A 24,404-nucleotide genomic window follows, 5' to 3' on the forward strand; every position below is an offset into this window, starting at 1 on the left:
GTGTCTGTGGGGCTGTGACAGCCCCCAGACCCATCATCTGTGGGGCTGTGACAACCTCCAGACCCCTTCATCTATGGGGCAGCAACAACCCCCAGGCTCATGACAGGACCCCCATATCTGTGGGGCCGTGACAGTTCCCTGCATCCCCCAGTGTCGTGACAGGGCTCCCCAGACCCCCTCATCTTTGGGATCACGACAACTCCCGGGGCTCATGAGGGGACCCCTGTGTCTGTGGGGCTGTGACAACCTCCAGGCTCGTGACAGGACCCCCATGTCTGTGGCACCGTGACAGCCCCCTGGATCCCCCAATGTCGTGACTGAGCTCCCCCGGACCCCCTCAGCTGTGGTTTGGTGACAGTCCCCAGGCTTGTGACAGCACCCCTGTGTCTGTGGGATCGTGACAGTCCCCAGGCTCATGACAGGACCCTTGTGTCTGTGGGATCATGACAGCCCCCTGGAGCCCCCAATGTCGTGACAACGCTCCCCAGACCCCTCATCTTTGGAATCACACCAACCCCCGGGGCTCATCACGGGACCCCTGTGGCGGGATCCCCACATCCCCCCTCGGCCTCGGGGGCTGTGCCCGGCCCCCCGCTGGCTGTGGCGGCGGCTGCGGGGCGGCGCCAGGCCCGGGCTGGGCGCGGAGCAGCGCCCGGGGCCCCCTTCTCGCCGCTGCGCCTTTAACGCGGCGACTCCGCCGCCGCCTCCCAGCTCGGGGCCCGGCGGCGGCGCAGCGAAGATGGCGGAGTCCGGCGGGGCCGAGTTCGCCGCGGAGCGGCCGAGCAGGTGAGAGGGGCCCGGCCGCGGCCTCAGACCGGGAACCGGGCTCGGGGGTGGGAAGCGGCGAGGCCCCGGGGACCGGCGGGGCTTGGGGCGGTTGGGGGGGGGGGGGGGGTGGTGCCCGGCCCGGTGCGGTTGGGCTTGCGGAGGCCGCTTGGAGGCTGGCCGGGGCGGGGGTTGCTTCACCGCAGGGTTCCCTTCGTTTTCTGTTATTTATTTAATTATTTTTTTAATTCATTTCTTTTCCCGTCGCTTTCGGCCCCGGGGGTCGCGGTGAGGCGGAGCGCCCAGCCCGGCCTCCCGCATCGTCCGCCTCAGGGAGCGGAGCGGGGCTGTAAATGATGGGCATGAGGGTAATAACGATAATAATGGCAAGATAATCATAACAATAACAATAATAACAATATTAATAATAACAGCGATGCTTTCACTGCTGGAGTTCACCAGGCTGGAGTTGGCGGGAGGCTTTGTATTCCTGTAAATTTGGGGATATGGTTATTACACATAGGTCCCGCTGGCATGCATTCAGTTTTTTTTTGGGGTTTCAGGCCCGTTCTGTAAAACAGCAGGTTTTTAACACAGCCTATGGTACTGGACAGTCCTGCAGAGCCACTGGTATCTGTCACAGCCATCACTGGTGGGGTGCGAGCCGCCGGGCACCCAGGTACCATGGCACGGGTGAAATAGGGCTCGAGGTGCTGGGCTCGGTGCCCACCACATCCGTGAGCCCTCAGGTTGGTGTCTGGGGCCAGCAGGCCGTGCTGGCTGGTCCAGGTGCTCCTCACACCTGGGGGATTTCTGGACCCAACGCGTTGGTTTCCATCCTCACCCAGAAGTCAGGGCTCTGGGCAGCATTCAGAGAGCTGCCGTCAGCCTCAAAGCTTCAAAGCAGCGCTTATCCTCAGCTTGGCTCTCCCCAAATCCACTCTTGAAACAACATCACACCATGCTCGAGGAGCAAGGCTCTTAGGCTCATTGTTCCGCACTGGAGAAGCCTGTCTGAATTCTCACCTTCTACATATATTTTATTTTTTCTAATGACTGCCTGCGTGCACTAGATGCCGAGCTGCCTTGGGCATTTCATTTTCTCTCCCTGCACCTCTTTTTTTTTTTTTTTCCTTCCCTCTCTGAACAGGAGCAGCAGCGCGTCTCGCACACAGGTGTTGGTAGGGCTGGGAAGCATCTCGGTGTGGGGCGCGTAGCAGTGAGAAATGGAAGTAATTTGTTTCAGGGCTGTGATAAATCACCCGGGCTGGAGCTGCGGCAGTTCCGTTCCCCGAGCTGGAGCTCCGCGGCGTTCTCCATCGCTGCGTGTTTGTTTTCTTTGATAATTTTAAATTAAAGCCTGGTGAGATCTGGATCCTGCTTCTCCGCTGGTTGTTACGCCTCCCGTTTTAAAGGGTGGATTTATCGGGGAGTAAACCCACCAGGGAGCCTGCGGGGAAAAACCTGATGGGGAACGTTGGATACGCTGCGTAGCCCGTGTAGAGCAAGAAGAGAATTTCAAGGGCATGCCCCATCAACTCGCGATTCCTTCTTAGCTGCTTCTGACTTTTCTGCACTTCCTGAGCGTTTGCTCTCTAGGGCAAAGGACGAAGGCCTCCCTCGCCGCTCCACGCGCATGCCATCTCAGCGGTACGCAGGCAGCAGAATTTCCATCTTTGGAATTGCGACCGCGTGGCTGCTGCTAGCTGCCCGCCAGCACGCTGGCTCCCCTGGAGCAGGAGAACGAGCTTGTCTGCTGGGGATCTGTAGTGGGTTTACGTGGCAAGGTTTTGGTAGCAGGGGGCTATAGGGGTGGTTTCTGTGAGAAAGATCTAGAAGCTGCCCCATGTTTGGGAAGGGCCCCATTGTTTTCCAGATCCGAGCCAATAAGCGATGTTGTTTGCGCCTCCGTGAGAGCATATTTAAGACAGGGAAAAAACGCTGCGCCACACAGCAGCCGGGAGAGTCAAGGGAGTGGGAGAACAGCCTTGCACCAAGGTCAGTGTAGAAGGAGGGGGAGAGGTGCTCCAGGCGCCGGAGCAGAAGTCCCCTGCGGCCTGTGGTGAGGACCATGGTGAAGCAGGATGTCCCCCTGCAGCCCATGGAGTACCACGGTGGAGCAGGATTCCACGCTGCAGCCCGTGGAGGAGACCACGGTGGAGCAGGTGGCCCTGCACCGACGGAGGCTGCCGCCTGTGGAAGACCCCTGCCGGAGCAGATTCCGGGCCGGACCTGTAGCCCGTGGAGAGGAGCCCACGCAGGAGCAGGTGATCTGGCAGGAGCTGCTGCCCGTAGGGGAGCCAGGTTGGAGCAGTTTTCTCCTGAGGGATGGACCCCGTGGTACGGACCCATATCTGGAGCAGTTCTGGAAGAGCTGCTGCCTGTGGGAAGCCCACGCCGGATCAGTTCATCAAGGACTGCATCCCGTGGGTGGGACCCCACAGCACAGGGGACGAGAGTGACCGAGAAGGAGCGGCAGAGAAGAAGTGCTGTAGACTGACCATAACCCCCATTCCCCGTTCCCCTGCGCCGCTCGGGGGGAGGAGGTGGAAAAGGGTGGATGGGGGGGGAAGGTGCTTTTGTTTTTTTTTCCTTTGTTTTCTCACTTCTCTCGCTTGTTAGTTGTAGGCAATAAATCTTACTATCTCCTTATGCCGAGTCTGTTTTGCCCGTTACAATAATTATTGCGTGATTTTCTCGTCCTTGTCTCAATCCTTGAGCCCTTTTCACATGTTTTCTCCCCATTCCTCTTTGGGGAGGGGGAGTGAGAGAGCGGCTGTGGTGGAGCTCGGCTGCCCACTCGAGCGGAACCACGACAGTCTTTTTTGGCGCCCAACGTGGGGCTCAAGGAATTTGAGATAAGGATGATAGTTAGTAGAAGTAACGGGCAAAAATATGTGCAGGATGATTGTTAGGAATGTACAAGTTGTGAAGAATTTAAGAAAGCAGTAACTGTGATATGTTAGTGTGGTGAAGGGACGAGGGGTGGTGTGTGTGTAAAATGTCCACCTTGTCGGTGCTGTGATGATGTTATGTTTATTTTGGTGTGGTGAATTCTTTTTCGTTTTGATTTAAGTGAATTTTGTGAAGGTTGTTGTGATAATTGTAAAGTAAGAGTATGTTGTGAGTAGTCTTAAATATGCTATTAACAGAGGCGAGGGGTGGAATGTAGTGGGTTTACGTGGCAAGGTTTTGGTAGCAGGGGGCTATAGGGGTGGTTTCTGTGAGAAAGATCTAGAAGCTGCCCCATGTTTGGGAAGGGCCCCATTGTTTTCCAGATCCGAGCCAATAAGCGATGTTGTTTGCGCCTCCGTGAGAGCATATTTAAGACAGGGAAAAAACGCTGCGCCACACAGCAGCCGGGAGAGTCAAGGGAGTGGGAGAACAGCCTTGCACCAAGGTCAGTGTAGAAGGAGGGGGAGAGGTGCTCCAGGCGCCGGAGCAGAAGTCCCCTGCGGCCTGTGGTGAGGACCATGGTGAAGCAGGATGTCCCCCTGCAGCCCATGGAGTACCACGGTGGAGCAGGATTCCACGCTGCAGCCCGTGGAGGAGACCACGGTGGAGCAGGTGGCCCTGCACCGACGGAGGCTGCCGCCTGTGGAAGACCCCTGCCGGAGCAGATTCCGGGCCGGACCTGTAGCCCGTGGAGAGGAGCCCACGCAGGAGCAGGTGATCTGGCAGGAGCTGCTGCCCGTAGGGGAGCCAGGTTGGAGCAGTTTTCTCCTGAGGGATGGACCCCGTGGTACGGACCCATATCTGGAGCAGTTCTGGAAGAGCTGCTGCCTGTGGGAAGCCCACGCTGGATCAGTTCATCAAGGACTGCATCCCGTGGGTGGGACCCCACAGCACAGGGGACGAGAGTGACCGAGAAGGAGCGGCAGAGAAGAAGTGCTGTAGACTGACCATAACCCCCATTCCCCGTTCCCCTGCGCCGCTCGGGGGGAGGAGGTGGAAAAGGGTGGATGGGGGGGGAAGGTGCTTTTGTTTTTTTTTTCTTTGTTTTCTCACTTCTCTCGCTTGTTAGTTGTAGGCAATAAATCTTACTATCTCCTTATGCCGAGTCTGTTTTGCCCGTTACAATAATTATTGCGTGATTTTCTCGTCCTTGTCTCAATCCTTGAGCCCTTTTCACATGTTTTCTCCCCATTCCTCTTTGGGGAGGGGGAGTGAGAGAGCGGCTGTGGTGGAGCTCGGCTGCCCACTCGAGCGGAACCACGACAGGATCCCGTGCTCTTGTGATAAGGAACATGCCGTGCGAGGCGGCGTGGACACGACGTTCTCTGCTTGCAAGTTGAAAAGCAAACTGCCTGAATCTTCCATAGTGAAATAAATTTGCCCTTTTATTCTTTTTTTCCTTATGGGTAGAGTTTCCTGCACTGCAAATGGGTTGCATGGTTTGCTCCCAGCCCTCGGTATCGCGTGGAGGGAGTGTTTCAGGCTACGTAATTACCCTGTGTGTAATGCTGCGCTCAGCGCTGCTCCCGAAGATGTGCTTTGAGCTTGGCGAGCAGGTAAGGACAGCAGAAATGGTGCAACCCGTCGGTGCCCTCGGTAAGAGAAGCTCCCTGTGCTGCAGGCAGCGAGATGTGTGAGCTCTGTAGCAGTGCTTGTAGAGCAGGGTCTCACAAAGCAAAGTCCCACAAAGATCTAGGAAAAATACCTCTTCAGCTGCTGCAGAGGATCTGTCGCACAGGCCCTTGAGCAGGAATTAATCGGGGTGCCCAGACAAGCTGCCGAGGAGGGCTGCGTGTCTCTCGAAGTTGGGATAATCCCTGGAGGGAAGGAAGGCAACCAGGTTGTATAAACACTGTTCAAAACCCTCGCTAATAGCGTTACACGCTGGCGTGTTTGCTGAAAGCAATCCCACCTGTCAAAACCAGGATGAATGGAGGAGGGAGACCCGCAGGTCCTGCTTATCTGAAAGTACATGCGCCTCGGTTCACATCAAGAGAAAGTCGACCTGAACTCCCCTAACCTTGCTGCTGTTGAAAAAAGCAGCGAGAGGGAGAGCAAACGTAGAGGAGGACGGGGTAAAATGGCAACAGGGGAAGATGATGATAAGGGCTGGGAGCCTGCCTTGCTTTTGTGGTACTGCAGTCTTACGTAGCTCCAGTCTTCGCTTACATTTTCTTTTTCTTTTGAAATTGTTCAAAGTTGGGTTCTGTGTGGTTTTTGTGTTCTCTTCTCTGCCACGTGGCAATTTTTAAACAGATTTAGTTGTTAGGTTTGGTAGACGCGGTGTAAATGTTTACACTCTAATTGAATCACTGTAAAAATAACTGCTGCTTTCTCTCTCAACGTTGGAAGATTTCTGAGCTGGAGGCTTTATTTAGACCAAATGTGAACTTGCAGTGATTCTTGAAAGGTTTTTCTCTTGCCCCCGAGTATTGCTTGATGTTGGTGGCTTTGAGAGGAAGAGCCTCGCATCGTGGGATGATGGCGAAGATGTCACTTGTATGGAAGACGAACACTGAACTTGCACAGAAATCGGTGTAGGTCAAGAAAATCAGGAAAAACTGTTCGATTTCTGGGCTTCTTGGGTTTTGTTGTTCAGGGGATGCACTTAGGGTGGGTGGCATGAGGCGTGTGCAGAGCCAAACTGCCCGAGAAGCTGGAAAAGGTGCTGCTGTTTGGGACGGGCACGCGCCTGCAGAAGGTAAGTGCAGAGGATTTAGGTAAGGAGGGAAGCAGGCAGCAAGCAGCCGGGGCAGTAAGAGGATTTGATGGTGGAACCGAACAGGAATTGGCGTTACAGTGCCAAGCGCTGGGGCAGCTGCTTGCATCTGCTGCAAAACACGATTTCTACAGCTTGCCTCAAAGGGCTGGCCTGCGTTTCTTTCCCCTGCCTGCTGTTTCATCACTTCACGTTGCTTTTGCTCGACGTCCCTGGCTGCTCAGGGGCAATAATCTGCAGGGAGGAGGCGCAGGGGCAGGAGGAGCGGCGTGCTGCGGGTCACGACAGCGGGGCTGTTCTGCTCCCCGTGTGCCACGGTGCTGGGGTTACGTGCACGGGAGGTGCTGCCCCGTTTGTTTCGACACTGCCCGGAGCCTGCAATCGGGTGCTGCAGAAACAGGCTGAGAGGAACGCTTCTCCGGGAGCCTCGTGGTCCAGTTCTGAAGCTTTCCTAAATTTTCGCGTGGAGCCAAGGGATCGGTATGGTTGTGGAGGAGGTCTCAGGGTGATTTACTCGGTGGGGGGAACTTTTTTTTGCCCTGTAGGAACTGCAAGCAGAGCTGAAACGGGCCGTGCCCAGCGGGAACGTGACCCAGCCACCGCTGGCTTGGGTAAGCTGGGAAGCTGAGACAGATTTTCGGCTGAAAGAGGCGGTGGCAGTACCACGGACCAGCTCAGCCCCATCCTACACTCCATTCCCGAATGCAAAATACTCGATAACACGAGGCAGACAGCGGGGCAGGGTGGGAATCGCCAGCCCAGCCATGAAGCTGTGCTCGGGGCTGGAGCGGGTGTCCCTTTTGGGGTGGCCTTGGTGACTCTGCTGTGCATCCCGGCACCACTAGGTGCCTCTCGGCCTTTGCACAGCGGCTGCCACGGGTGCTGCCGGAGAGGTGCGTGGGGATGGCAGCGGGGGAAGCGCCCGCTGTGGCTTTTTGGGGTTACACCAGCCGCGGCGGCGTGCTGCGGAAGGGTGGGTCTGCCTCCTGTCTTGCTCCTTTGGCATCGCCGCAGCTTTCCTTCTCCTCAAACCAAGGGTTTGACCAAAAGGGCGTGGGGTGGGGGAAACACGGAGCGGTTTAGGGCAGTATCGAGTGTGTAAAGAGCCTGTATGGAGACACATCCCTCGTGTGCCCACATTTTACGGGGTATGAAATCCACCGTCCCTCTGGTGGTCCTGGTGCTGCTGCCTGACCTCAGGAGCAGCCGACTTCATTGGACCATTGACACGCTCTGGGTGATTTTTCTCTTTGCTCAGTTTGTTCCTGGCTCTGCGGGGTTATCTTTGGGGCTGCTGAGAGTAGACTCACTGGAAAGTTTCGGGGGTGGCACCTTCCCGTTCGCAGTCATGGCAGAAATACAGGATGGGTGTCCCTGCTGGAGCAGGGACCTCCCGAGGTCCCTCCCAACCTCATCCCTTCGGTAATTCCGCGGGGTCTCAGGCAGCACCGTGGTGGTCGCCACCCACGGGTCCGAGCACAGAGAGCAGCACATCACGGTAAGTGGTCTCAGCCTAGCGTGGGGGGCACCTCGGGGACCCCACCCCACAAATCGGGGCTCACAGGGCTCTTGAGAGTCGCACTGTCCCCTTCAGTCCCCAAATGAAGAGCGCCAAACTGCTTTTCCCCTTTGTCCCTGCACCAGCATAAAGATGAACCTGGCTCTGTGACAGAAACATTTTTAAGAATCTTGTTGGGTTTTTCTTTTTTTTTTTTTTTTTTCTTCTCAATTTGTCCCGGGTACAGCGTGTACTGACCAGTCCCTCACGTTGAAGCTCCATGAGGTGGCACGGAGTTTAATGTGCTCAGATGTTTCGCCCTCCACTTTTTTTGTTCCATGCTCCAACGCTCCGTTTTACCAGGCCAGCCAGCTTTTGACAGCCATCCAGTTTTATTAGTGCTTTTAGCAGAAACCAAAATCCCACCTCCTTTGGCTTGCGATTGAAGGCTGGGCACAGAAGACATTCGTGTGTGTGTGTGGCTGCTGCGCCCCGTGTGCATCCAGCACAGAAAACAAGAGGGACAGAGATTCGGAAACGTGTCTGGGAGGGACAAAAAAAAATAATATTAAAAACAAAAAGTTGAAAAAATGCTTGCTTTAACTCGCTGCCCTGGGTTTTAGGGTTTCCTTGGCTCCAGTGTCGGGACAAGTAGGATGTGGGTAGGCAAGCAGTAGGTGGAACGGGAGGACCTGCTCTGGAAAGCACTTAGGAGGGAAGCATGAGGCACTTTTTGGCTTTTGTGCAATGCCTTTAATTGCTGCTTTCACCGCCTGCCAGGCAGAATCAGGCGTGGGCTGCCCTGCAGAGGCAGGGCGTGGGAGCCCAGCGGTGCCCGGTCCTGGCCCAGCGTCGGGCACTCGACCTTCTGAGGCCTCAGCTGCCTGTTTGTGGGATGGGCAGGCGTATCACATCCCCCTCACACAAAGCCAAAAGGTTGGGCTTTGTTCTTTAAAAAAAATCAAAACAAAAAACCTTCTCCTCACAATTACTCGTTCTCCTTTCACCGAGCATTAACTGTCCTTAAACTTTGAGACTCGGAGTTTAAAAGCTAGAAGGTGAGGCTTTTCACACCGATTTTTCACCGTTCAACTTGAGACGTTTTTCAGAAGACTGTTTTCCCCAGAAAATATTACTCCTCCTAAACTTCAGACCCATTTATAATCTTCATCTGAGCGCTCCAAATTGCTAGGCACTTCTAAATAGAGAGATCAGTCCCAGGCTTTCTCCTGGTATTTATTGCCTTGATGAAGGAGAGGGTGTCAGGAGGGGAAAGTGAGTGGAGGCAGAGGAGGGAAACAGGAGAAATTAAGAGAAGGAGGTGGAAGAGGGAACAAAGAAATCGATGAACTGATTTTTGCTCACGTATCTTTCCTAAGAATGTTTGCGCTTCGCTGGAAAACATCGCCTTCCTTCGACCCGTTAATATTTAATTAGCTGCTGATCATTAAGTGCTGATTGTCGTTGCTAATTTGACAGGCAAGCGATGGGAAAGGCTGTTCCTGATGGGGTGCTGGTGACAGCCCTGCGTGCTGCTGGGGACGTAAGTAGGTTAACAGGGCAGGGATTTTTTCAAGTCCCACCGCCTGGCAGCGAGGAACCTGCCTCGCACCCCAATTTTGGGTCTGCCACGCGAGGCTTGGGGGTGCCACGGGGGCTGCAACGGCCCCGGGAAACACCAAACCTGCAGCTCCGGGCTGGCCTCTGTGCCCCACCGTAACGCTCGGCAGCGTGCGCGGTGCTGCAAGCTCATCTTCAGCGCCTGGGCATGTGATGCGAAGCCTGAGGAGCTGAAATATTGCAGTAACCATGGCTACCGGTGACTTATCCGAGGGAGTTTGACTTTTGTTTTGATTTTAAGTGTCTTAATTGTAGTTTAAAAATCAGAACCTGAATGTGTTTTTTTTCCTTCGGCATGAAGCGAAGGGCATTAAATGATTTGCATTATTAAAATCCCTATAATGCTGCCTTTCAAAGGCTCTTAAAGAAGGTCCTTAATATTCATACCATACGTGCTAAATAAAGTTACTCCTCAGCTTTCTTAGCTCTGCTGCTCTCGCCAGAAAACGTTTTCTTGCAGGCTTGAGTGCTCAGAAGGTGCCTCGCCGGTTATTTTGCAATCCCGAGCCCTTTGTTTGTGTGGCACCGAGGGCTTTATGCATGCGAACACACACATGCTGCTGCCTTTCCTCCGGCCTCTTTTGTACCCCAGCCATGCCCCGCAGGGTCCTGCCTTCAGAGCTTGTGTTTACTGGAGAGGCTGGCTGCTGGAAGTTTGCCCTGCTTAGAAATCTTGCCAACCCCCTCGAGTTTCTTCCTGGATGAAGAATTACCGAGCACCACCTGCCCAGGGAGGGGGGGAAACGTGGGTGGATATTAGCAAGGATGCTGAACTGGGATGCAGATTGATGCTAGCACCAGGACTCTGCCCTTCCAAGGAGGACCACGGTGTAAAAGGAGAGTAGCAAGAGGACTTGTGGAGCACAAAACTTCTTTTCTCACTTCGCTCTCTGAAATGTTTTCATTTAGCCTGGTGTAATTCCCTCTGTTTGTACTTGTGCAGGAGTTGCAAACACGCTGAAATGTGAACTCATGCTTGGTAAGCCTTTAATTCCAGCTTTGATGTTTTTAATCATCAGTACAGATTTGGTGGAAAGAAAAAAAAAAATAATAATGATGATTCATTAGCTTGAAATGCATCTTGGGTCACACGATGTGGTGGAGAACAGAGGAGGCAGGGATCGGGGACGGCTGTCCCGGGAGCAGACCTCGGATGAAGCCAAGGTCGTATCGGTGGGCGTAACGCCGCCGGGGTGTTCTCTGTGTCTCATCTGAGCCGCTTCTTGAAGCGTGGCCCTTAAATACCTCTCAGCCCGTCAGTTTTACAGGTCCCCTGGGCGTCCAGCCCCGCGTTCAGACGCCTCCTCGCTGCATCTGTTTCGGGTCAAAAACCAAACAGTCCTCGCTCAGAAACGCGGCAGTAGGAGTCCGGGCAGCGTGCTTGGGGCAAGGATGAGCAGGTGGCCAAGCTCCTGCAATAGGCAGAGCGGCAGGAGGAGAATTTCTGGGCTTGTTTGCCTTCCCTGCCTGCCTGCTGTCTGGCTGGAGCCACTCCCTTAACCCTTGCTTTCACCTTTCCCCAAGCCTGCGACAGGTTCGGGTTGATTTTCCCCAAGTTGTGGCTGCATGTACCATGCTGTGCCCGGCGGTGACTGGAGGGGATTGAAAGCAATCTGGTCCAGAGCAGCAGCTTGGGGACGAATCCTCTGTCAAATCCTCTGTCCCATCAGCTGTCCCCCGGCAGGTTTGGAAATGGGGTGTCAGAGATGGTGGCAGGGTCCTGGAGAGGGCTGCCCAAAACTCTCAGCCCTTCGGAGCTGAATTCCAGCTTCCCCTCTGCTCATGCTGCGGATGCAGTTATGGGAATATAAAGATGCCTTCAACCACTGCAGCCATTTCCCTACGGAAAGTGGGATTTCTGTTCTGCTCAAGTCACCTGCATGCCACTATATTCACCATGAAGTCCCCAGTCATGTCAACATTTTCGGATCCCCCCTGCAGGTCGCGGTGAGGCCCGTGGGATGTGCCGTGGAAGCGCTATTTGATGGGGCCGTGACTTCACCTTTTTTGCTTTTCCAGAGGAGAAACGACCGTGCTGTATGTCCACGTGTTCGCCCCCCCTCCCCTCAGAGCCTGCAGAAGCCTCCGCAAAAGCTCTGCCATCCTTTTGAGGGCAAAGCCGGAAAAAAAAATAATAAAAAAAGAGGAAAATTCCAGAACCTCGCTGGCCCTGCCTCCATCTGAAGGGGCCGGGGGCAGGAGCAGAATAAACGCTTTCTCGCTATTGTGTGATGAAAAGCTTTTCTCTTGCAGGCATGCTCTGAACCCCTGAGAAGTAGATGCAACTCCGCTGAAGTTTGTCTGCAAGGCTGCTTCTCGAGTACGCGGCATATTCAGATCTCGCCTTCGATAGGGACGGCCTCACAAAGGCACTTTCAAACGTTCAAGGCTTCCTTTTGTGCTGTTTCAGGCTCTGCCATCCAACTGCTGCCTCTCTCCCCCCTCCGCCCGCGATGCAGCGCGGAGCAAGGCCAGGCACAAGGCGCGAGGCTGCCCCGTGGGGTGGCGGCGGGGCTGAGCCGAGGCTGCTTTTATCTCCAAATCCCTCCTAACCCTGCTGCAAACACGGCCTGTTGCTGTTTGCTCACCTGGCTTCCCCCCGCTTCGTCTCTTGTGAAGTTTCCTGCTTGATTTCTCAGGCTTTTGGAGAGTTTTATCGTGCTTCCAGCTCGCCTGTTTCTTCTAAAGATTCTCTTTTTTTTATTTTTCAGCCTGAAAAAAACTGAATATTATCAGTGTTTCTCGCACTGTTGGGTTTTGTTTTGCCTTTTTTTTTTTTTTTTTTTTTTTTTTTCCCTGGAGGATTGTGCAGTCATTGCATCCTTTTATTCCCCACACCTGTAAAAAGACACAGGGACAGGTACAGGGAGTTTTCCTGGGGTAGCTGCTCGCAATTACTGTTGAAACGAGTCGCACGTGCACTTTTATTCCTGCACAGAGGTACCTCTGTCTCCTTTAAGCTTTGCTCTGGTTATTTACGGTGGCTGTAAAAGTTAATTGAGGAAAAGGCAAGATGAGGCATGGTTGTTCAGGTCAAGCAGGCTGTTGGAAGAGGCACCCACACCGGGTTGTGCCATTTTTATGGACAGAGTGAAAGCGATCACATCTGAACTCCTCGAGCCAGCACAGGGAAAATGATTATTTCAAACTGGTGCGACTAAAACATGGAAGAAAACTCCCATGAGAAGAATCCTGCAGGAGATGGAGTCTGATGAAGTTACGGTAACCTCAGGAGCTGCCTTGGTGTGTTGGACTGGTCCAGTGGGAGGCCAAATGGGTTTGCTTGGGGCCCGGTACCGTGTTCAGAGGCACGGTCCTTTCCTACGTGTGGTATTTCCTCCTTGCGACCCCAGCGAATTGCTCCGAAGAGGAGAATAAAATGAGTTTGACACGATGAATATTCATGCGCTCGCTCCCTCCAATCTCTTCCCTCCTTGGCCATGGGAAGAGCCGCAGCGCGCCGACGTTTCTTGGCTCTCGGAGTAATGGATAAGGGTCTTGTCAGCAACTGACTCGTTGCTAATCCTTGTTATTAGAGGAAGGATGTTGTAGCTGGACTCCGTTCTCCGTGCTGAGACTTCGGTATGTTTTGACTTCAAGGTAGGGATTTGAGATGTGTGCTGCAGGAAGCACAGCTGACCAGTGTCAGTCATCCCAGCAGGACCCCGTACGAATTTTGGGGCGCCTTCCCAAGTCTCCGTTCTGAAGCAGGCTGCGAAAAAAAAACTTGATCTCGGCATCCCGCAGCATCCCAAAGCGCTCTGGAGCTACTTGCACGAAGCGTTGGCTCTCCCAGTGCTCTGATGAACATCACAGACTTCCCCTAACTCGCCTCTTCTGTAAAGCTCGCAGGAAATTGCAGCCCGATAAGTGAGGCGAGGAGCAAGCCCCGTCCATTGTTCCTTATTGTTTGGGGGTTGTTTACATCCCCTGTTTTCTTATCCCATCTCTGACCTCGCCTACTTGTTTGGTCCATTGTGTGTGGCTGCTGTTGTTGTTCAGGTAGTGAACTTTTGGGGAGGGCTGTTAGCAGATCTGATTAAACGGGACATAATCTGAATGCAATTTTTTGGCTTCGTTGGTACGATCTACCTAAATAATAATGCCACCCTTTAAGCACAGTACTAAGTTTTGTGGACTTGGGAGCAAGTAATCCAGCTTTCCAGCTTCACTGTCACCTATTTATTTTTTGTATGTCATTCTTCCATAAAGGATTTCCTAAAATGTAGAAAGAAACCCAAATAGCAGGCTGCTTCTGAGAAGCTCAGACCCACCTCGAATAGCGGTTCTCGAGCGTTTTCTTCCCAGAACACGGGACGTTGGCCCTGTGGAGCAGTGCAGGATCAGATTCCGTTTGCAGATGGATCCTACTGCCTCCTGTTGGTGCGAGTGGGCCCCCATGGGGTGTGCAGGGCACCCCGTATCGCCCTGCTCAGGAGATCTCAGCATCACTGCAGTGATTTTCAGAGCAGCACGGAGTAGCTTGAGTCCTTTCCGCTTGCGCAGCACTGCTGCCGACGTTCACCTCCACTGACAAGTGCATCTGAGGCCAAGTGAATCTAAGAACGATGCTCTCTGCACCGAGGAACATGTGCGAGAGGCATTGGGAAAACCAAGGAAATATTTACACTGGGAGGGGACTGTTTACAGTGCAGTTCAAACAGTTGACGTTATTTAGAGCAGCCAGGGCTATGTAATATTTTGCTTTTTCTCTTCTCAGGAGGGTCAGGCATAAGGAAAGGATCAAACAGGGCTAGCAGGGCCGTCCTTGGACGGCACGGAGCATCTAGCAGCTGCACTTCGGAGAGGTGCTGAGAAGAATAAGCAACTGGGATTGAGCCCCGTGGTCGAAGTCGAGGTCAGGGTGGATTTGGGGGCAGTGGCAGCGTGCGCGCGCCGCTGTTCGGCGGGGAGGTTGGCCCCGCTCGCTGCAGGTTGGATGGTCTCCGAAGCCCCCGTGTGCTGCGGCGTGGCAGGCTGTCAGTAATGGGAAAGTGTAATTTACAGTTCTGGAAGTCTCTTTTGTCCTGGGAGAAGGGAATGCAACCGAGGTACTGATGTCATGATGTTCCGTGTGGCTATCGAGCTGGGAATTTGCTTTCAAACTGCTTCGTGTTACAGTATCTCCCCCAGCATGCTTTGTAGGTATACCACATATTGTTTTAATTTAAAACCAGCCTGTCTCTCTTGTTCTGTTTTTAGCATGGCTGACAAGAACAGCACCCTGAAATGCACGTTCTCTGCTCCTGGCCACAGCACCACTCTACTGCAGGGACTGGCCTCGCTCCGAGCTCAGGCTCAGCTGCTTGATGTCATCCTCACTATAAATAATGAAGTGTTTCAGGTTCATAAAGTTGTCTTGGCTGCCTGCAGTGACTATTTCAGGTGAGAATCTGATAGGGAAGCAGGCATTTGTACCTTTCCCCTTGGTTTTTGTTTCCCCGTCCTCTCCCACCCCAACCTCCCCACCACATCCCAACATCACGCCCACACGCAGCCCTTTGGAGCTCTGGTTTTGCCCCGCGGATGTCGGTGGGATTACCCGTAGCTGTGTAGAGGTCTGGAGTCTGTCCCTCTGCGTTCAGATGAGGTTGTTTTACTGCAGCTGCTGGTTCAAGCCCAGGTCTTGAAGCCACCTTGGCAGCTTTGCCTGCTGGAGGAATTGGGTTTTGCCCCGGAGCTGCTTCAGCTGCTCGGGAAGTGGCAGCGAGGGCTCTGGAATGAGTCATCCCGTCGAACGATGGTGCCCCTTGGAAAAACGCTCACCTTAGCTTTAAATACCACCGATCTGTCTCCAGTGCGTCATGCTCGTCTGTCGAAGGGCACGGAGCATTTTGTGTGTGTGTATTCCCAGCCCCCTGGGAAGAACTGCCCCATCCCGTGTCACAGAAAGCTGGAGCACGGCGATGGGCTTTCGTAGCCAAATTAATGCAGGGTAGGCCAACGGCAGAGTGTGAAAAATTGAGTTCATCTGTCTTTATTCCAGTCTTTTATAACGGTGCTCTGACTTGGAATTACTTCTTTTAGTTAGGGATCTTTTCTGGCAGCAGCAGCTTCAAGGGAGGGGTGTGCTGGGGGCAGCAGGTACGGGGCAGGGAGCTTGGTGTGGGGCTTCTGGGCTTGAGGTCGTAGCAAGTGAGGATGGAGAAGTCCCGGTCAACTGAGGTTGTAGTCCTTTGACGTGTAGGTTCCTTCCTGACCTGAGCAGGTAATCAGGAGCAAGGGACTCTTGGCTTCCTTCTCCTATTTCTTCGGCTGCTCTGATGGTGTCCGTCTTACGTACACACCGCCCAGGCTCTTCCCTTCTCTCTCCCTTCTCACTCCCCTCGGTAACATAAACCTTCCAAGCTTATCACTCTCCCTAACAGGCACGCAATTAATGATGGAGCTGATCTTCCACCAAATGCTAATAGCACTATTTGTATTCATAAATGCTGTATGCAGTGCCGCTGCAGGCGTGTTTTCCCAGCTGAAGTATAATTGCTGAGTAGGTTTCTTGCTATAACTTCTGCGGTGTGAAGGTTGTCCCGGGGAACAATGGCAGAATAATCTAGCTTTGGAAAATACTCTGTTTTTATGCAGAACGGGGAGGGAAAAGAGTGAATTTGAGGCATTTATGTAATCAGCATTTTAGAAATGTAACACTTCTTAAAGGAATTGCACTCTGCTTGATGGTTTGTCTTCATCGTGGCAACAATAATGCTTTTCTTTTGCTTGTGCACGTTGAGCTCCGTGCAGCTAATGCATGAGTACACATGTGTCTGCATCTCCTCTGGGGCAGGGGATCAGGGCAGCACGCTGTGCTGTGACATGGGATACGCGAGGGGATTTTAGCAGAATGCTCTCATCTGCTGTATGGACAAATAATTGCGAGCAGTGTTCCTGGTCACTTGGTTACAGAAAGCTGATTTCATATGCAGATATTTCCTTATTTAGGTCATTTAGCTTTTTTGTAGGTTTATGCTGGACGGCAGCAGTTCTTCTAGCCTGGTTTGGACAGGAAACTTGGAACTCCTGTCTTTTGACAGCGTTCCCAAGGTACTTCTCTGTTCCTGTGTTGATGCAGAAGAGGAGGGTCTGCTCAGCATTTTCTCCCAGCAACTTGCACCTTGGAGTCGCTGCAGCTTCCTAAGGCAGCTCCGACGCCTCCTTCACAGCGAATTTACCTTTCAGATGCGCAAGAGCAGGTTATCAGTGGTGGGGGAACCTAAAATGTGCAGGCAGTTCAGAGCTCTTTGGTGTGACAGCCTTTGTAGGCTTGCTGTGATGTTTGGGCAGCGACACTGGATGGCGGGACCGCGTGTCACCGTCCTTCAGCAACCCGCTTTGACTTTGCTTTCCCCAGCCCTGCTCAGCTGCTCCTTGTCGAATACTACACACAGCGCAACCCTTTGCCCCCGAGCTACCAGTATGTAACAGAAACTGCCGAAACTTAATGGAAACGCATAAAAAAAAATGTGCAGTTCTGTCCGCATCACGCCCACGGGCCCCGTGGCTGGGAAACGCAGCACCTCGAGAGGAGCGGTTTACGAGATGCCTGTGCGCAGCCCTCGGCGTGGTATGTGCTTCCTGTGGAATTTAGAAGCCTCCCAAGGAGGTGATCTAGGGCCTAATCTCAGCGTGGCCTGGTCAACTGATGTGCTTGCAGCTGTGCTGTAAGAAAATCTTTCTTTTTTTTTTTTTTTTTTCTTTTTTTTTTCTTTAAATTGCCTGCTAGCCCCCTGCCGTCGTACTGCAACATAACAGACGTTTTCTGAAGTGGTTGCAACTCCGATTTTCTTCAGGGAATGAGCCTTGGAGGGGAGGTTCTGTTGTGATTACCAAAGCTGTTCATAAATTGTATTACATCTGCAATATTGGAGCCACTTGATAGCTGGCCTACAGTGTAATGGGCTAACCGAAATCTTTTCCTAAAGGCTCTGCTGCACGCAAGCTCGGAGGCTCACTGACCTCTTTAACATTGTCTTTCCAAAGAGTATTCTTTTACGCTCACAAATCCTTCTTGCTTAAAAAATATTAGGTAGTTAGGGGTGTGGATACCGACCTGTGCTGGTGCAGATCCTGTTGTAGCCTTTGGTTGCTGCATGTCATGGATACGTTGGTCCAGCACGCAGCACTCCCTGCTCTCGTAGCTCTGCCTACTCCTCGGTGCTTCGCCCTGTGAACCATCCTTATTTATGCTGCCAGTGACAGGGAGACTGAAAAACCTAACTTTGATAGCCGAATGTGACTTCTCAGTACGTTGTTTATGCAAGCTTTACATAATAATTGCATACTCTTATGTCTCCTGGCTTTTAGAGATTTAGCCTTGGTTTATTTTTCCCCCTTATCCTTCCTAAGAGAATCAGTATGTTAAAAAAAAAAAAAAAAATAAATCAGAAGTAATACATCATTTACATGTGTTTAAAGAGGGGGAAATTTTGTTTGTGTTCTTGACCTCCAGGGCAATGTTCACAGGCGGGATGAGAGAAGCCAGCCAAGATGTGATCGAACTGAAAGGTGTATCTGCAAAAGGACTGAAACACATAATAGACTTCGCGTACAGTGCTGAAGTGACTCTTGATCTTGACTGCATTCAGGATGTGCTGGGAGCCGCTGTCTTCCTCCAGATGGTGCCTGTCGTGGAGCTCTGCGAAGAATTTCTGAAGTCTGCCATGAGCGTAGAAACGTGTCTCAACATCGGGCAGATGGCCACCACCTTCAGCCTCGCGTCCTTGAAGGAATCAGTCGATGCCTTCACCTTTCGGCACTTCCTCCAGATCTCCGAGGAGGAGGAGTTCCTCCACCTGCCGCTGGAGCGCCTCGTTTTCTTCTTGCAGAGCAATAAGCTGAAAAGCTGCAGCGAGATAGACCTCTTCCGTGCTGCCGTCCGCTGGCTGCAGTACGACCCCGCGCGCCGGGCCAATGCCAGCCAGGTGCTGTGCCACATCCGCTTCCCTCTCATGAAGTCCTCGGAGCTGGTGGACAGCGTTCAGACCTTGGACATCATGGTGGAGGACGTCTTGTGCCGGCAGTATTTGCTGGAGGCCTTCAACTACCAGATCCTGCCCTTTCGCCAGCACGAGATGCAGTCCCCGCGCACCACCATCCGCTCGGACGTCCTGTCCCTCGTCACCTTCGGCGGCACCCCCTACACCGACAACGACCGCACGGTGAGCTGCAAGGTCTACTACCTGCCCGACGCCAACGTGCGCCAGTTCAAGGAGCTGACGGAGATGGAGGTGGGCAGCAGCCACTCCTGCGTGGCCGTGCTCGACAACTTCGTCTACATCGTCGGAGGGCAGCACCTGCAGTACCGGAGCGGCGAGGGAGCCGTCGATATCTGCTACAGGTACGATCCCCACCTCAACCAGTGGCTGCGCATCCAGGCCATGCAGGAGAGCAGGATCCAGTTCCAGCTGAACGTCCTCCACGGCATGGTGTACGCCACCGGCGGGAGGAACCGCTCGGGGAGCTTGGCCTCCGTGGAGAAGTATTGCCCCAAAAATAACGAGTGGACTTACGTGTGCTCCCTGAAGCGCAGGACGTGGGGGCACGCTGGAGCCACGGTAGGAGACAAATTGTACATCTCGGGTGGGTACGGGATTTCGGTGGAAGACAAAAAAGCCCTGCACTGTTACGACCCGGCCGTGGATCAGTGGGAGTTTAAAACCCCCATGAACGAACCCAGAGTCCTGCATGCCATGGTGAGTGCAAATAATAGGATTTACGCTCTGGGAGGCCGCATGGACCACGTTGACCGTTGTTTCGATGTTTTGGCCGTGGAATATTACGTGCCTGAAACAGACCAGTGGACAACGGTGAGCCCTATGCGCGCGGGCCAGTCGGAAGCTGGCTGTTGTTTACTAGAAAAAAAGATTTATATCGTAGGAGGGTACAACTGGCATCTGAACAATGTCACGAGCATTGTGCAGGTGTACAACACAGAAACTGATGAGTGGGAAAGAGACCTGCATTTTCCAGAGTCTTTCGCTGGGATAGCGTGTGCGCCCGTGATCCTGCCACAGGTAACGACCCAGAGATAACTACGTGTGGCTGCGTCGGCCTGCGAAATCAGCCCGTGTTGCATGTTACCAGGATGCTGTGTTGTTTCCTTGTTGTTTGCAAATGGTATTGTGCATTTTGTGGGTGAGGGAAAGAGAAAAATAGCTTGCGTTCCCTCCTCCATAAAGTCCCTCCTCCTCTTGTGTAGTGTTCTGGCAAGCGTGCTTCATCAGAAGCACTTGTCAGCTAGTTAGACTTAACAGATGTTACAGCTGGAAAAAGCTTTTCTCTCTTTTTTTTTTTTTTTCATTTTCTGAAAGCGGGTGGGGGGGGAGTGCATTTTGCCAACTTTCCATATTTTGAACAATGTTACACGCTGCAAACACTGACAGCTCAGGAGTAACTCAGTACTGTGGTATGTTTAAAAGAGTTCAGGTGTGATTTTTATCAGTCGCTCCAAACATCATCGTTACGTCAATCTGTTGTTTTCTAGCAAACAAAAACCAAAACCTGTATAACATACTGACCTCCAGAAGCAATAAAGGGACAGTGGGAGCTGGAAGAGCTCAGGTGCTTGGATTCCAAGAGCATATTCTTGCTTTTCAAAGGTGACTCGCTTTCTTTCCCCCCCTCCAAAGGGGAAATGCTTCTCCCTGCACACCTCTGGTCTCCATCGGTTCTTCGTTGTTCGGACACTGCACTTCCAGACCCCCTCCTCACCCCCTCCAGGCAGCAGCATGATATTCCTGTCCAGAAATTCTCCCTAAATCGGGGCGTCCGCAGTCCGCAGCACTATAAAGCCATGTCGATAACTTGATTACGTGTAAATGGGCATGATTTTTTTAGCACTGCCAACGACTCGGTTGGCTTCACTGGCAATAAGAGCTCAGCAGCTGTTCATCCGGGCTGAAGCAGGGAGCACCCAGGGTTTCTGTTCTGGGGCCCCGCTGCCTTCGCCTTTCGGATCGTCTCACCTGCACACATCATCCAAACTCTCTTTGCACAGGAAAGGAGGTGGGTGCTACTTGCTCACGTGCTTGAAGGTTTTCTCCCTTGACTTGTAAATAAGATTCTGGGTGTCACAATATGATGGAAGTCCAAGTGGAATGTGTTTTGTTGCCAGTGAGTATTTTAAATTAAGAGATTCATGTTAAGGTGGCTCCGTCGTTTTTGTACAGTCTGTGTTTACTGCACAGAATACTGTTACTTCCTGAACTTTCCTTTCCTCCAAGCCATTTTTCTAATTAATTTGACTGATTAATGAACTGAAAGTCTCTCCTTTTATCAGGTATTCTGTTTTAAGGGCTTTGTTTTGTATCTGTATAAGTTTGATTTTGATGTATGCAGCCTTCTTTTTAGAGACACTGTTGCATTCTGCTGTTAAATAAATGCTCTGCTGTAACCTTTAGAGACAATATATAATGTCTGTTTTGCAGATGAATCATTCATCAGGTCTGTGTAAAGCATGAACTCCATACCTCAGATTCACTGAAAGATATTTTTCTCTAATAATTAAATCAAAGCACCTTTGGGTATGATACGGTGAGGGCACGTGCTCCTCAGTTAAGCTCTGCATTCTAAATTTTGGTTAAAATGGTGCATAGTTTCATCTGTTTCTATCTATTTGCTGGTTTGCCAATAATAAATTGATGAAAAGTGCTTGTTGTTGTATAGTATGCTGAAGTCAAGTGGGCAAGCTCTGCTTTCTAGCTCTTACGCAGATAATTTACTCCATTCTCTGTTCATTTGGACTGGCATAGAAGCTAGAAACACTGAAAAACGGTCTTGGCAGATAACAAGCAGATTTTGAAAGGATGAAATGCAACTCAACACGAGCTTCAAAGTTCCAGACCTTTTTTATTTTAAGGCTTGCATATGCTTACGAGAAGGCTACTTTCTTAGCTTCGTAATAAATGGAAGGTTACTTGCTTTCCTAGTTGCAGAACACAATTAATCCTCTTTTGAGTGTGCTTTTTCCCCCATTGTTGCCTCCCTAAAATACTCAGGGATTCTTCCCTGTTTTATTTAAGCCCTCCTACCAATAGTATTTCTATGGCAGCAATTGCTGGTTTGTGTCTTCTCTAATAACGGAGTTTTTCTGAACGTGCAGCTTTAGTGCTCACAGGCCACACCGCAGCAGATGACTGGAGAACCCACGTGATGACCATAGCTGGCATCTCTTCAGAAGGAACTTGGGCTTTTTTTTTTCACTCCAAGCTTCTAAGGTACGTGTGCGTGTGGTGGGGAGGGAGAAGATTAAAGGGAGGGAAAAAAAGGGAAGAAAAATCCTTGAAAAAAAAAAAGAAAAAGCGTGCTTGGTCTCACTTTTAGTGCCAGCCTTGCAAAAACAAACATAACCTCTGTATTCATGCACATTGGAATGATGGCTTTGTAGACCAAGGATACACAAAGCCATTCTGAAACTGTATTTAATAAGCAAACCAACTGCTGCTTGCTGTGCAGCAAACTTGCCTGCACTCCCATTCCCAGGAACTGCAGAGCAGGTGATGGGAAAGGTTTCCAGATCCTCTCAGTGAGACCTACAACGAAGCGCTGCTGTGCACCACCTTGTTACTGGAATGTTCTTTTCATGGCAATAGAAGTAATTATTTTTCATAACGTGAGCTAGATGTCTTCGAACTGTTCTAAATTTAGCAGAGACAGGCTAAAGTATTTGTGAGAGTGCGTATCATCCATATTGACAATAAAGTTTGTGTTACTCCTTTGAAGTACGTAGCTGTGGCTCTGAGCCATTCTGTACATAACCATTATTCTGCAAATAAACTGGTTGGATTCTTCGTATTTAACCAACTTGACAGCCAGATCAGGGTCTTCATAAATATCAGAGTGATCGTGCTGTGTGGCTGGGTTGGAGAAAATGCTTCAGAAGATGCCCTGCATGAGAAGCAAGTGGACTGGGCTCCGCTCTTCCTCAAGAATGAACCAAGCCAGATAAATGTTTGATTGCACTCAGAGCCATTTATTAGTCTCAGAGCAGCAATAAATGTTATCAGGGTAAACCTGATTTGGTACATTTTAAAATACCTTTGAACAGATGGGGAACAGTAAAAGCACAGCGTCATTAGTTCTAGGTATTTGCAGAGTATGCATGTCCCATTAGGGACTCCTGTCAGGGCCGGGATAATAGCTTCTGTCTTCTCTGATGTTTTATGGGCCTGAAATTGTACTTAAAACTATAAAGGAAGAAAGCACTAGAACTCTTGGCAGGGCGCAGAACAGCTAGAGATTGGGAATGTCTGCATCCTATTAATGGTGTCGTTGACCCTTTTCCAGAGGGTCTGTCGGCTCAGCAATCCGACTGTCATTTCTCCCTATCCTAGAACCTTGCTAATTCGTGCAGACGCGTCCTCGCTGTTGTCTGGAGGTCTTGGAAGTTTACTACCCGCAGAAAATTTCATTTCTTTGATTTACAACGACCGAGGACACTCCCACTAGCTCTCGGTAGCCTGGTGCTGATGTAAAATGATGCTATGCAACAGAACTGCACAGGACCTCTTGTAAGCCACATCAAACCTATTCAGATGTTTCCACTTCAACGTCTGTGATAAGGTCTGTAGTTGCTGAAAGTCTGCAAACTTCAGGGACATTTATCATGCTATGATTATTGAAGCCAGACTACTGTCAGAATAAATAAAACATGTTTCCCAGTGCAACTCTAATTATGATTTTTAGCCAGTTGTGTAATGTGCAGAACTTTATTTACAATAAATCTTCCAGTTGCTTGCATAAATGAATGAGATTTCATCACTTGCGACTTAAGGACCAGGAAAAGTTAATGTGGTTGAATAAATTTACAGTCTAGTCTGGGTGTGTTGGCATGTCAGGCGAGTGAGGGAGCAGAGCTGGCTAGCAGTGCCTTCCTAGGAGGGCTCAGCTCTCTTGAATTTCACCTGGGAGCATGTATATGATATTATAACGTGCATAATTTCTCACTTATAGTTATTTTTTGCAGAGACAGCTTAGATTCCACTCTGCATTTTAATACTGAGTAGGCACAGTGTCAGCCCACAGACTCCAGAACTTTTGTTTCTCGTTCCAAACTAATAACTGAGTTTCAGAAACACAAGTTCGGTGCTTTCCAGTTTAATATTTCAACTTCAGGGAGCTTCAGAGAGAAGTTTGAAACTTTATTTGCGGGACTGTCCTGATTTCAGCTGCTCCAGCATTGAATGTGCCATGAGATGAACACGAAATGGGCTTTCTGCTTGGAGACAGCTGCTGGTTTAGCTGCACAACCTGAAATTAGCCTCAGATTGTAAGAGAAAGGGTGAAGATTCAGAGCAGAGCAGAGGTGGGGGCCTCCGGGAGGGCAGCATCGGGGTAGTGTGTGCAGTTTGCAATGGAAAGTAAAAAAGCTGTTAGAGCAAAAGTTTTCAGAAGGTTTTATAAGCGGTAGAGAGCAAATCAAAGGTTCCTGGCTTGATCCCTGAGGCTTTGCAGTTGCTATTTCACACCAAGGCCCCTGTCACATAATTAGCTAGAACTATTTTATATGGCTTCTTAAAAAATGAAAATCTTTTTTGCTTGTTTATGCAGGCTACCAGCCAGCCTGCTTCTGGCTACACTGCTTTAAATCTGGAGCAATCCCTTTGAAGTCACTGGAGTTGCACTACATTAACACTGCAGTACCTAAAGCAGAATTTATCTTTTTAGATGAGTTGAACATTTTTGATCTGTATCTTCCGGTCACAACGCTTTGAAAAAGTACAAAAAAAAAAAAAACTATTTTACATACGGTTATCTGATGGTTCTAATCAGACTGCTAATCTGTGTCTCCCTACAAAGTCTGCAATTACACGCTTTAAGTGCGCTGCATCCTTTTTCCCCCCCTTTTCTCCTCAC

At 51.1% G+C, this 24,404-nt stretch overlaps 1 protein-coding gene across 3 annotated transcripts; it reads left to right on the top strand.

Annotated features, from left to right (window-relative positions):
- Positions 1 to 694: 694 nt before the first annotated feature.
- Positions 695 to 23,232, top strand: KLHL26 (kelch like family member 26). 3 transcript variants are annotated; one of them, XM_082779826.1, is made up of 5 exons: positions 707 to 786; positions 14,760 to 14,942; positions 18,001 to 19,564; positions 21,652 to 21,766; positions 22,883 to 23,232. In XM_082779826.1, exons 1-4 carry the CDS (start codon positions 740 to 742, stop codon positions 21,655 to 21,657), a joined length of 1,800 nt encoding a protein of 599 aa, XP_082635952.1. In that variant the 5' UTR covers positions 707 to 739; the 3' UTR covers positions 21,658 to 21,766; positions 22,883 to 23,232. The 3 variants fall into 3 exon arrangements, with proteins under 3 accessions (XP_082635953.1, XP_082635952.1, XP_082635951.1); XM_082779825.1 differs by lacking the exons at positions 21,652 to 21,766; positions 22,883 to 23,232 and having other exon boundaries at positions 18,001 to 21,200; XM_082779827.1 differs by lacking the exons at positions 14,760 to 14,942; positions 21,652 to 21,766; positions 22,883 to 23,232 and having other exon boundaries at positions 695 to 786; positions 18,001 to 21,200.
- The last annotated feature ends 1,172 nt before the right edge of the window (positions 23,233 to 24,404 follow it).

This window comes from Aythya marila (assembly GCF_965140915.1).
Source record: "Aythya marila genome assembly, chromosome: 27".
Taxonomy (NCBI): domain Eukaryota; kingdom Metazoa; phylum Chordata; class Aves; order Anseriformes; family Anatidae; genus Aythya; species Aythya marila.

What these genes read in the sequence shown, in the direction of transcription:
- KLHL26 (XM_082779825.1), top strand. Translation starts at nt 740, where the DNA reads ATGGCGGAGTCCGGCGGGGCCGAGTTCGCCGCGGAGCGGCCGAGCAG. An exon ending in GCCGCGGAGCGGCCGAGCAG is followed by an intron (nt 787 to 14,759) that starts GTGAGAGGGGCC and finishes TTCTGTTTTTAG; the next exon opens with CATGGCTGACAAGAACAGCA. An exon ending in GCCTGCAGTGACTATTTCAG is followed by an intron (nt 14,943 to 18,000) that starts GTGAGAATCTGA and finishes CTTGACCTCCAG; the next exon opens with GGCAATGTTCACAGGCGGGA.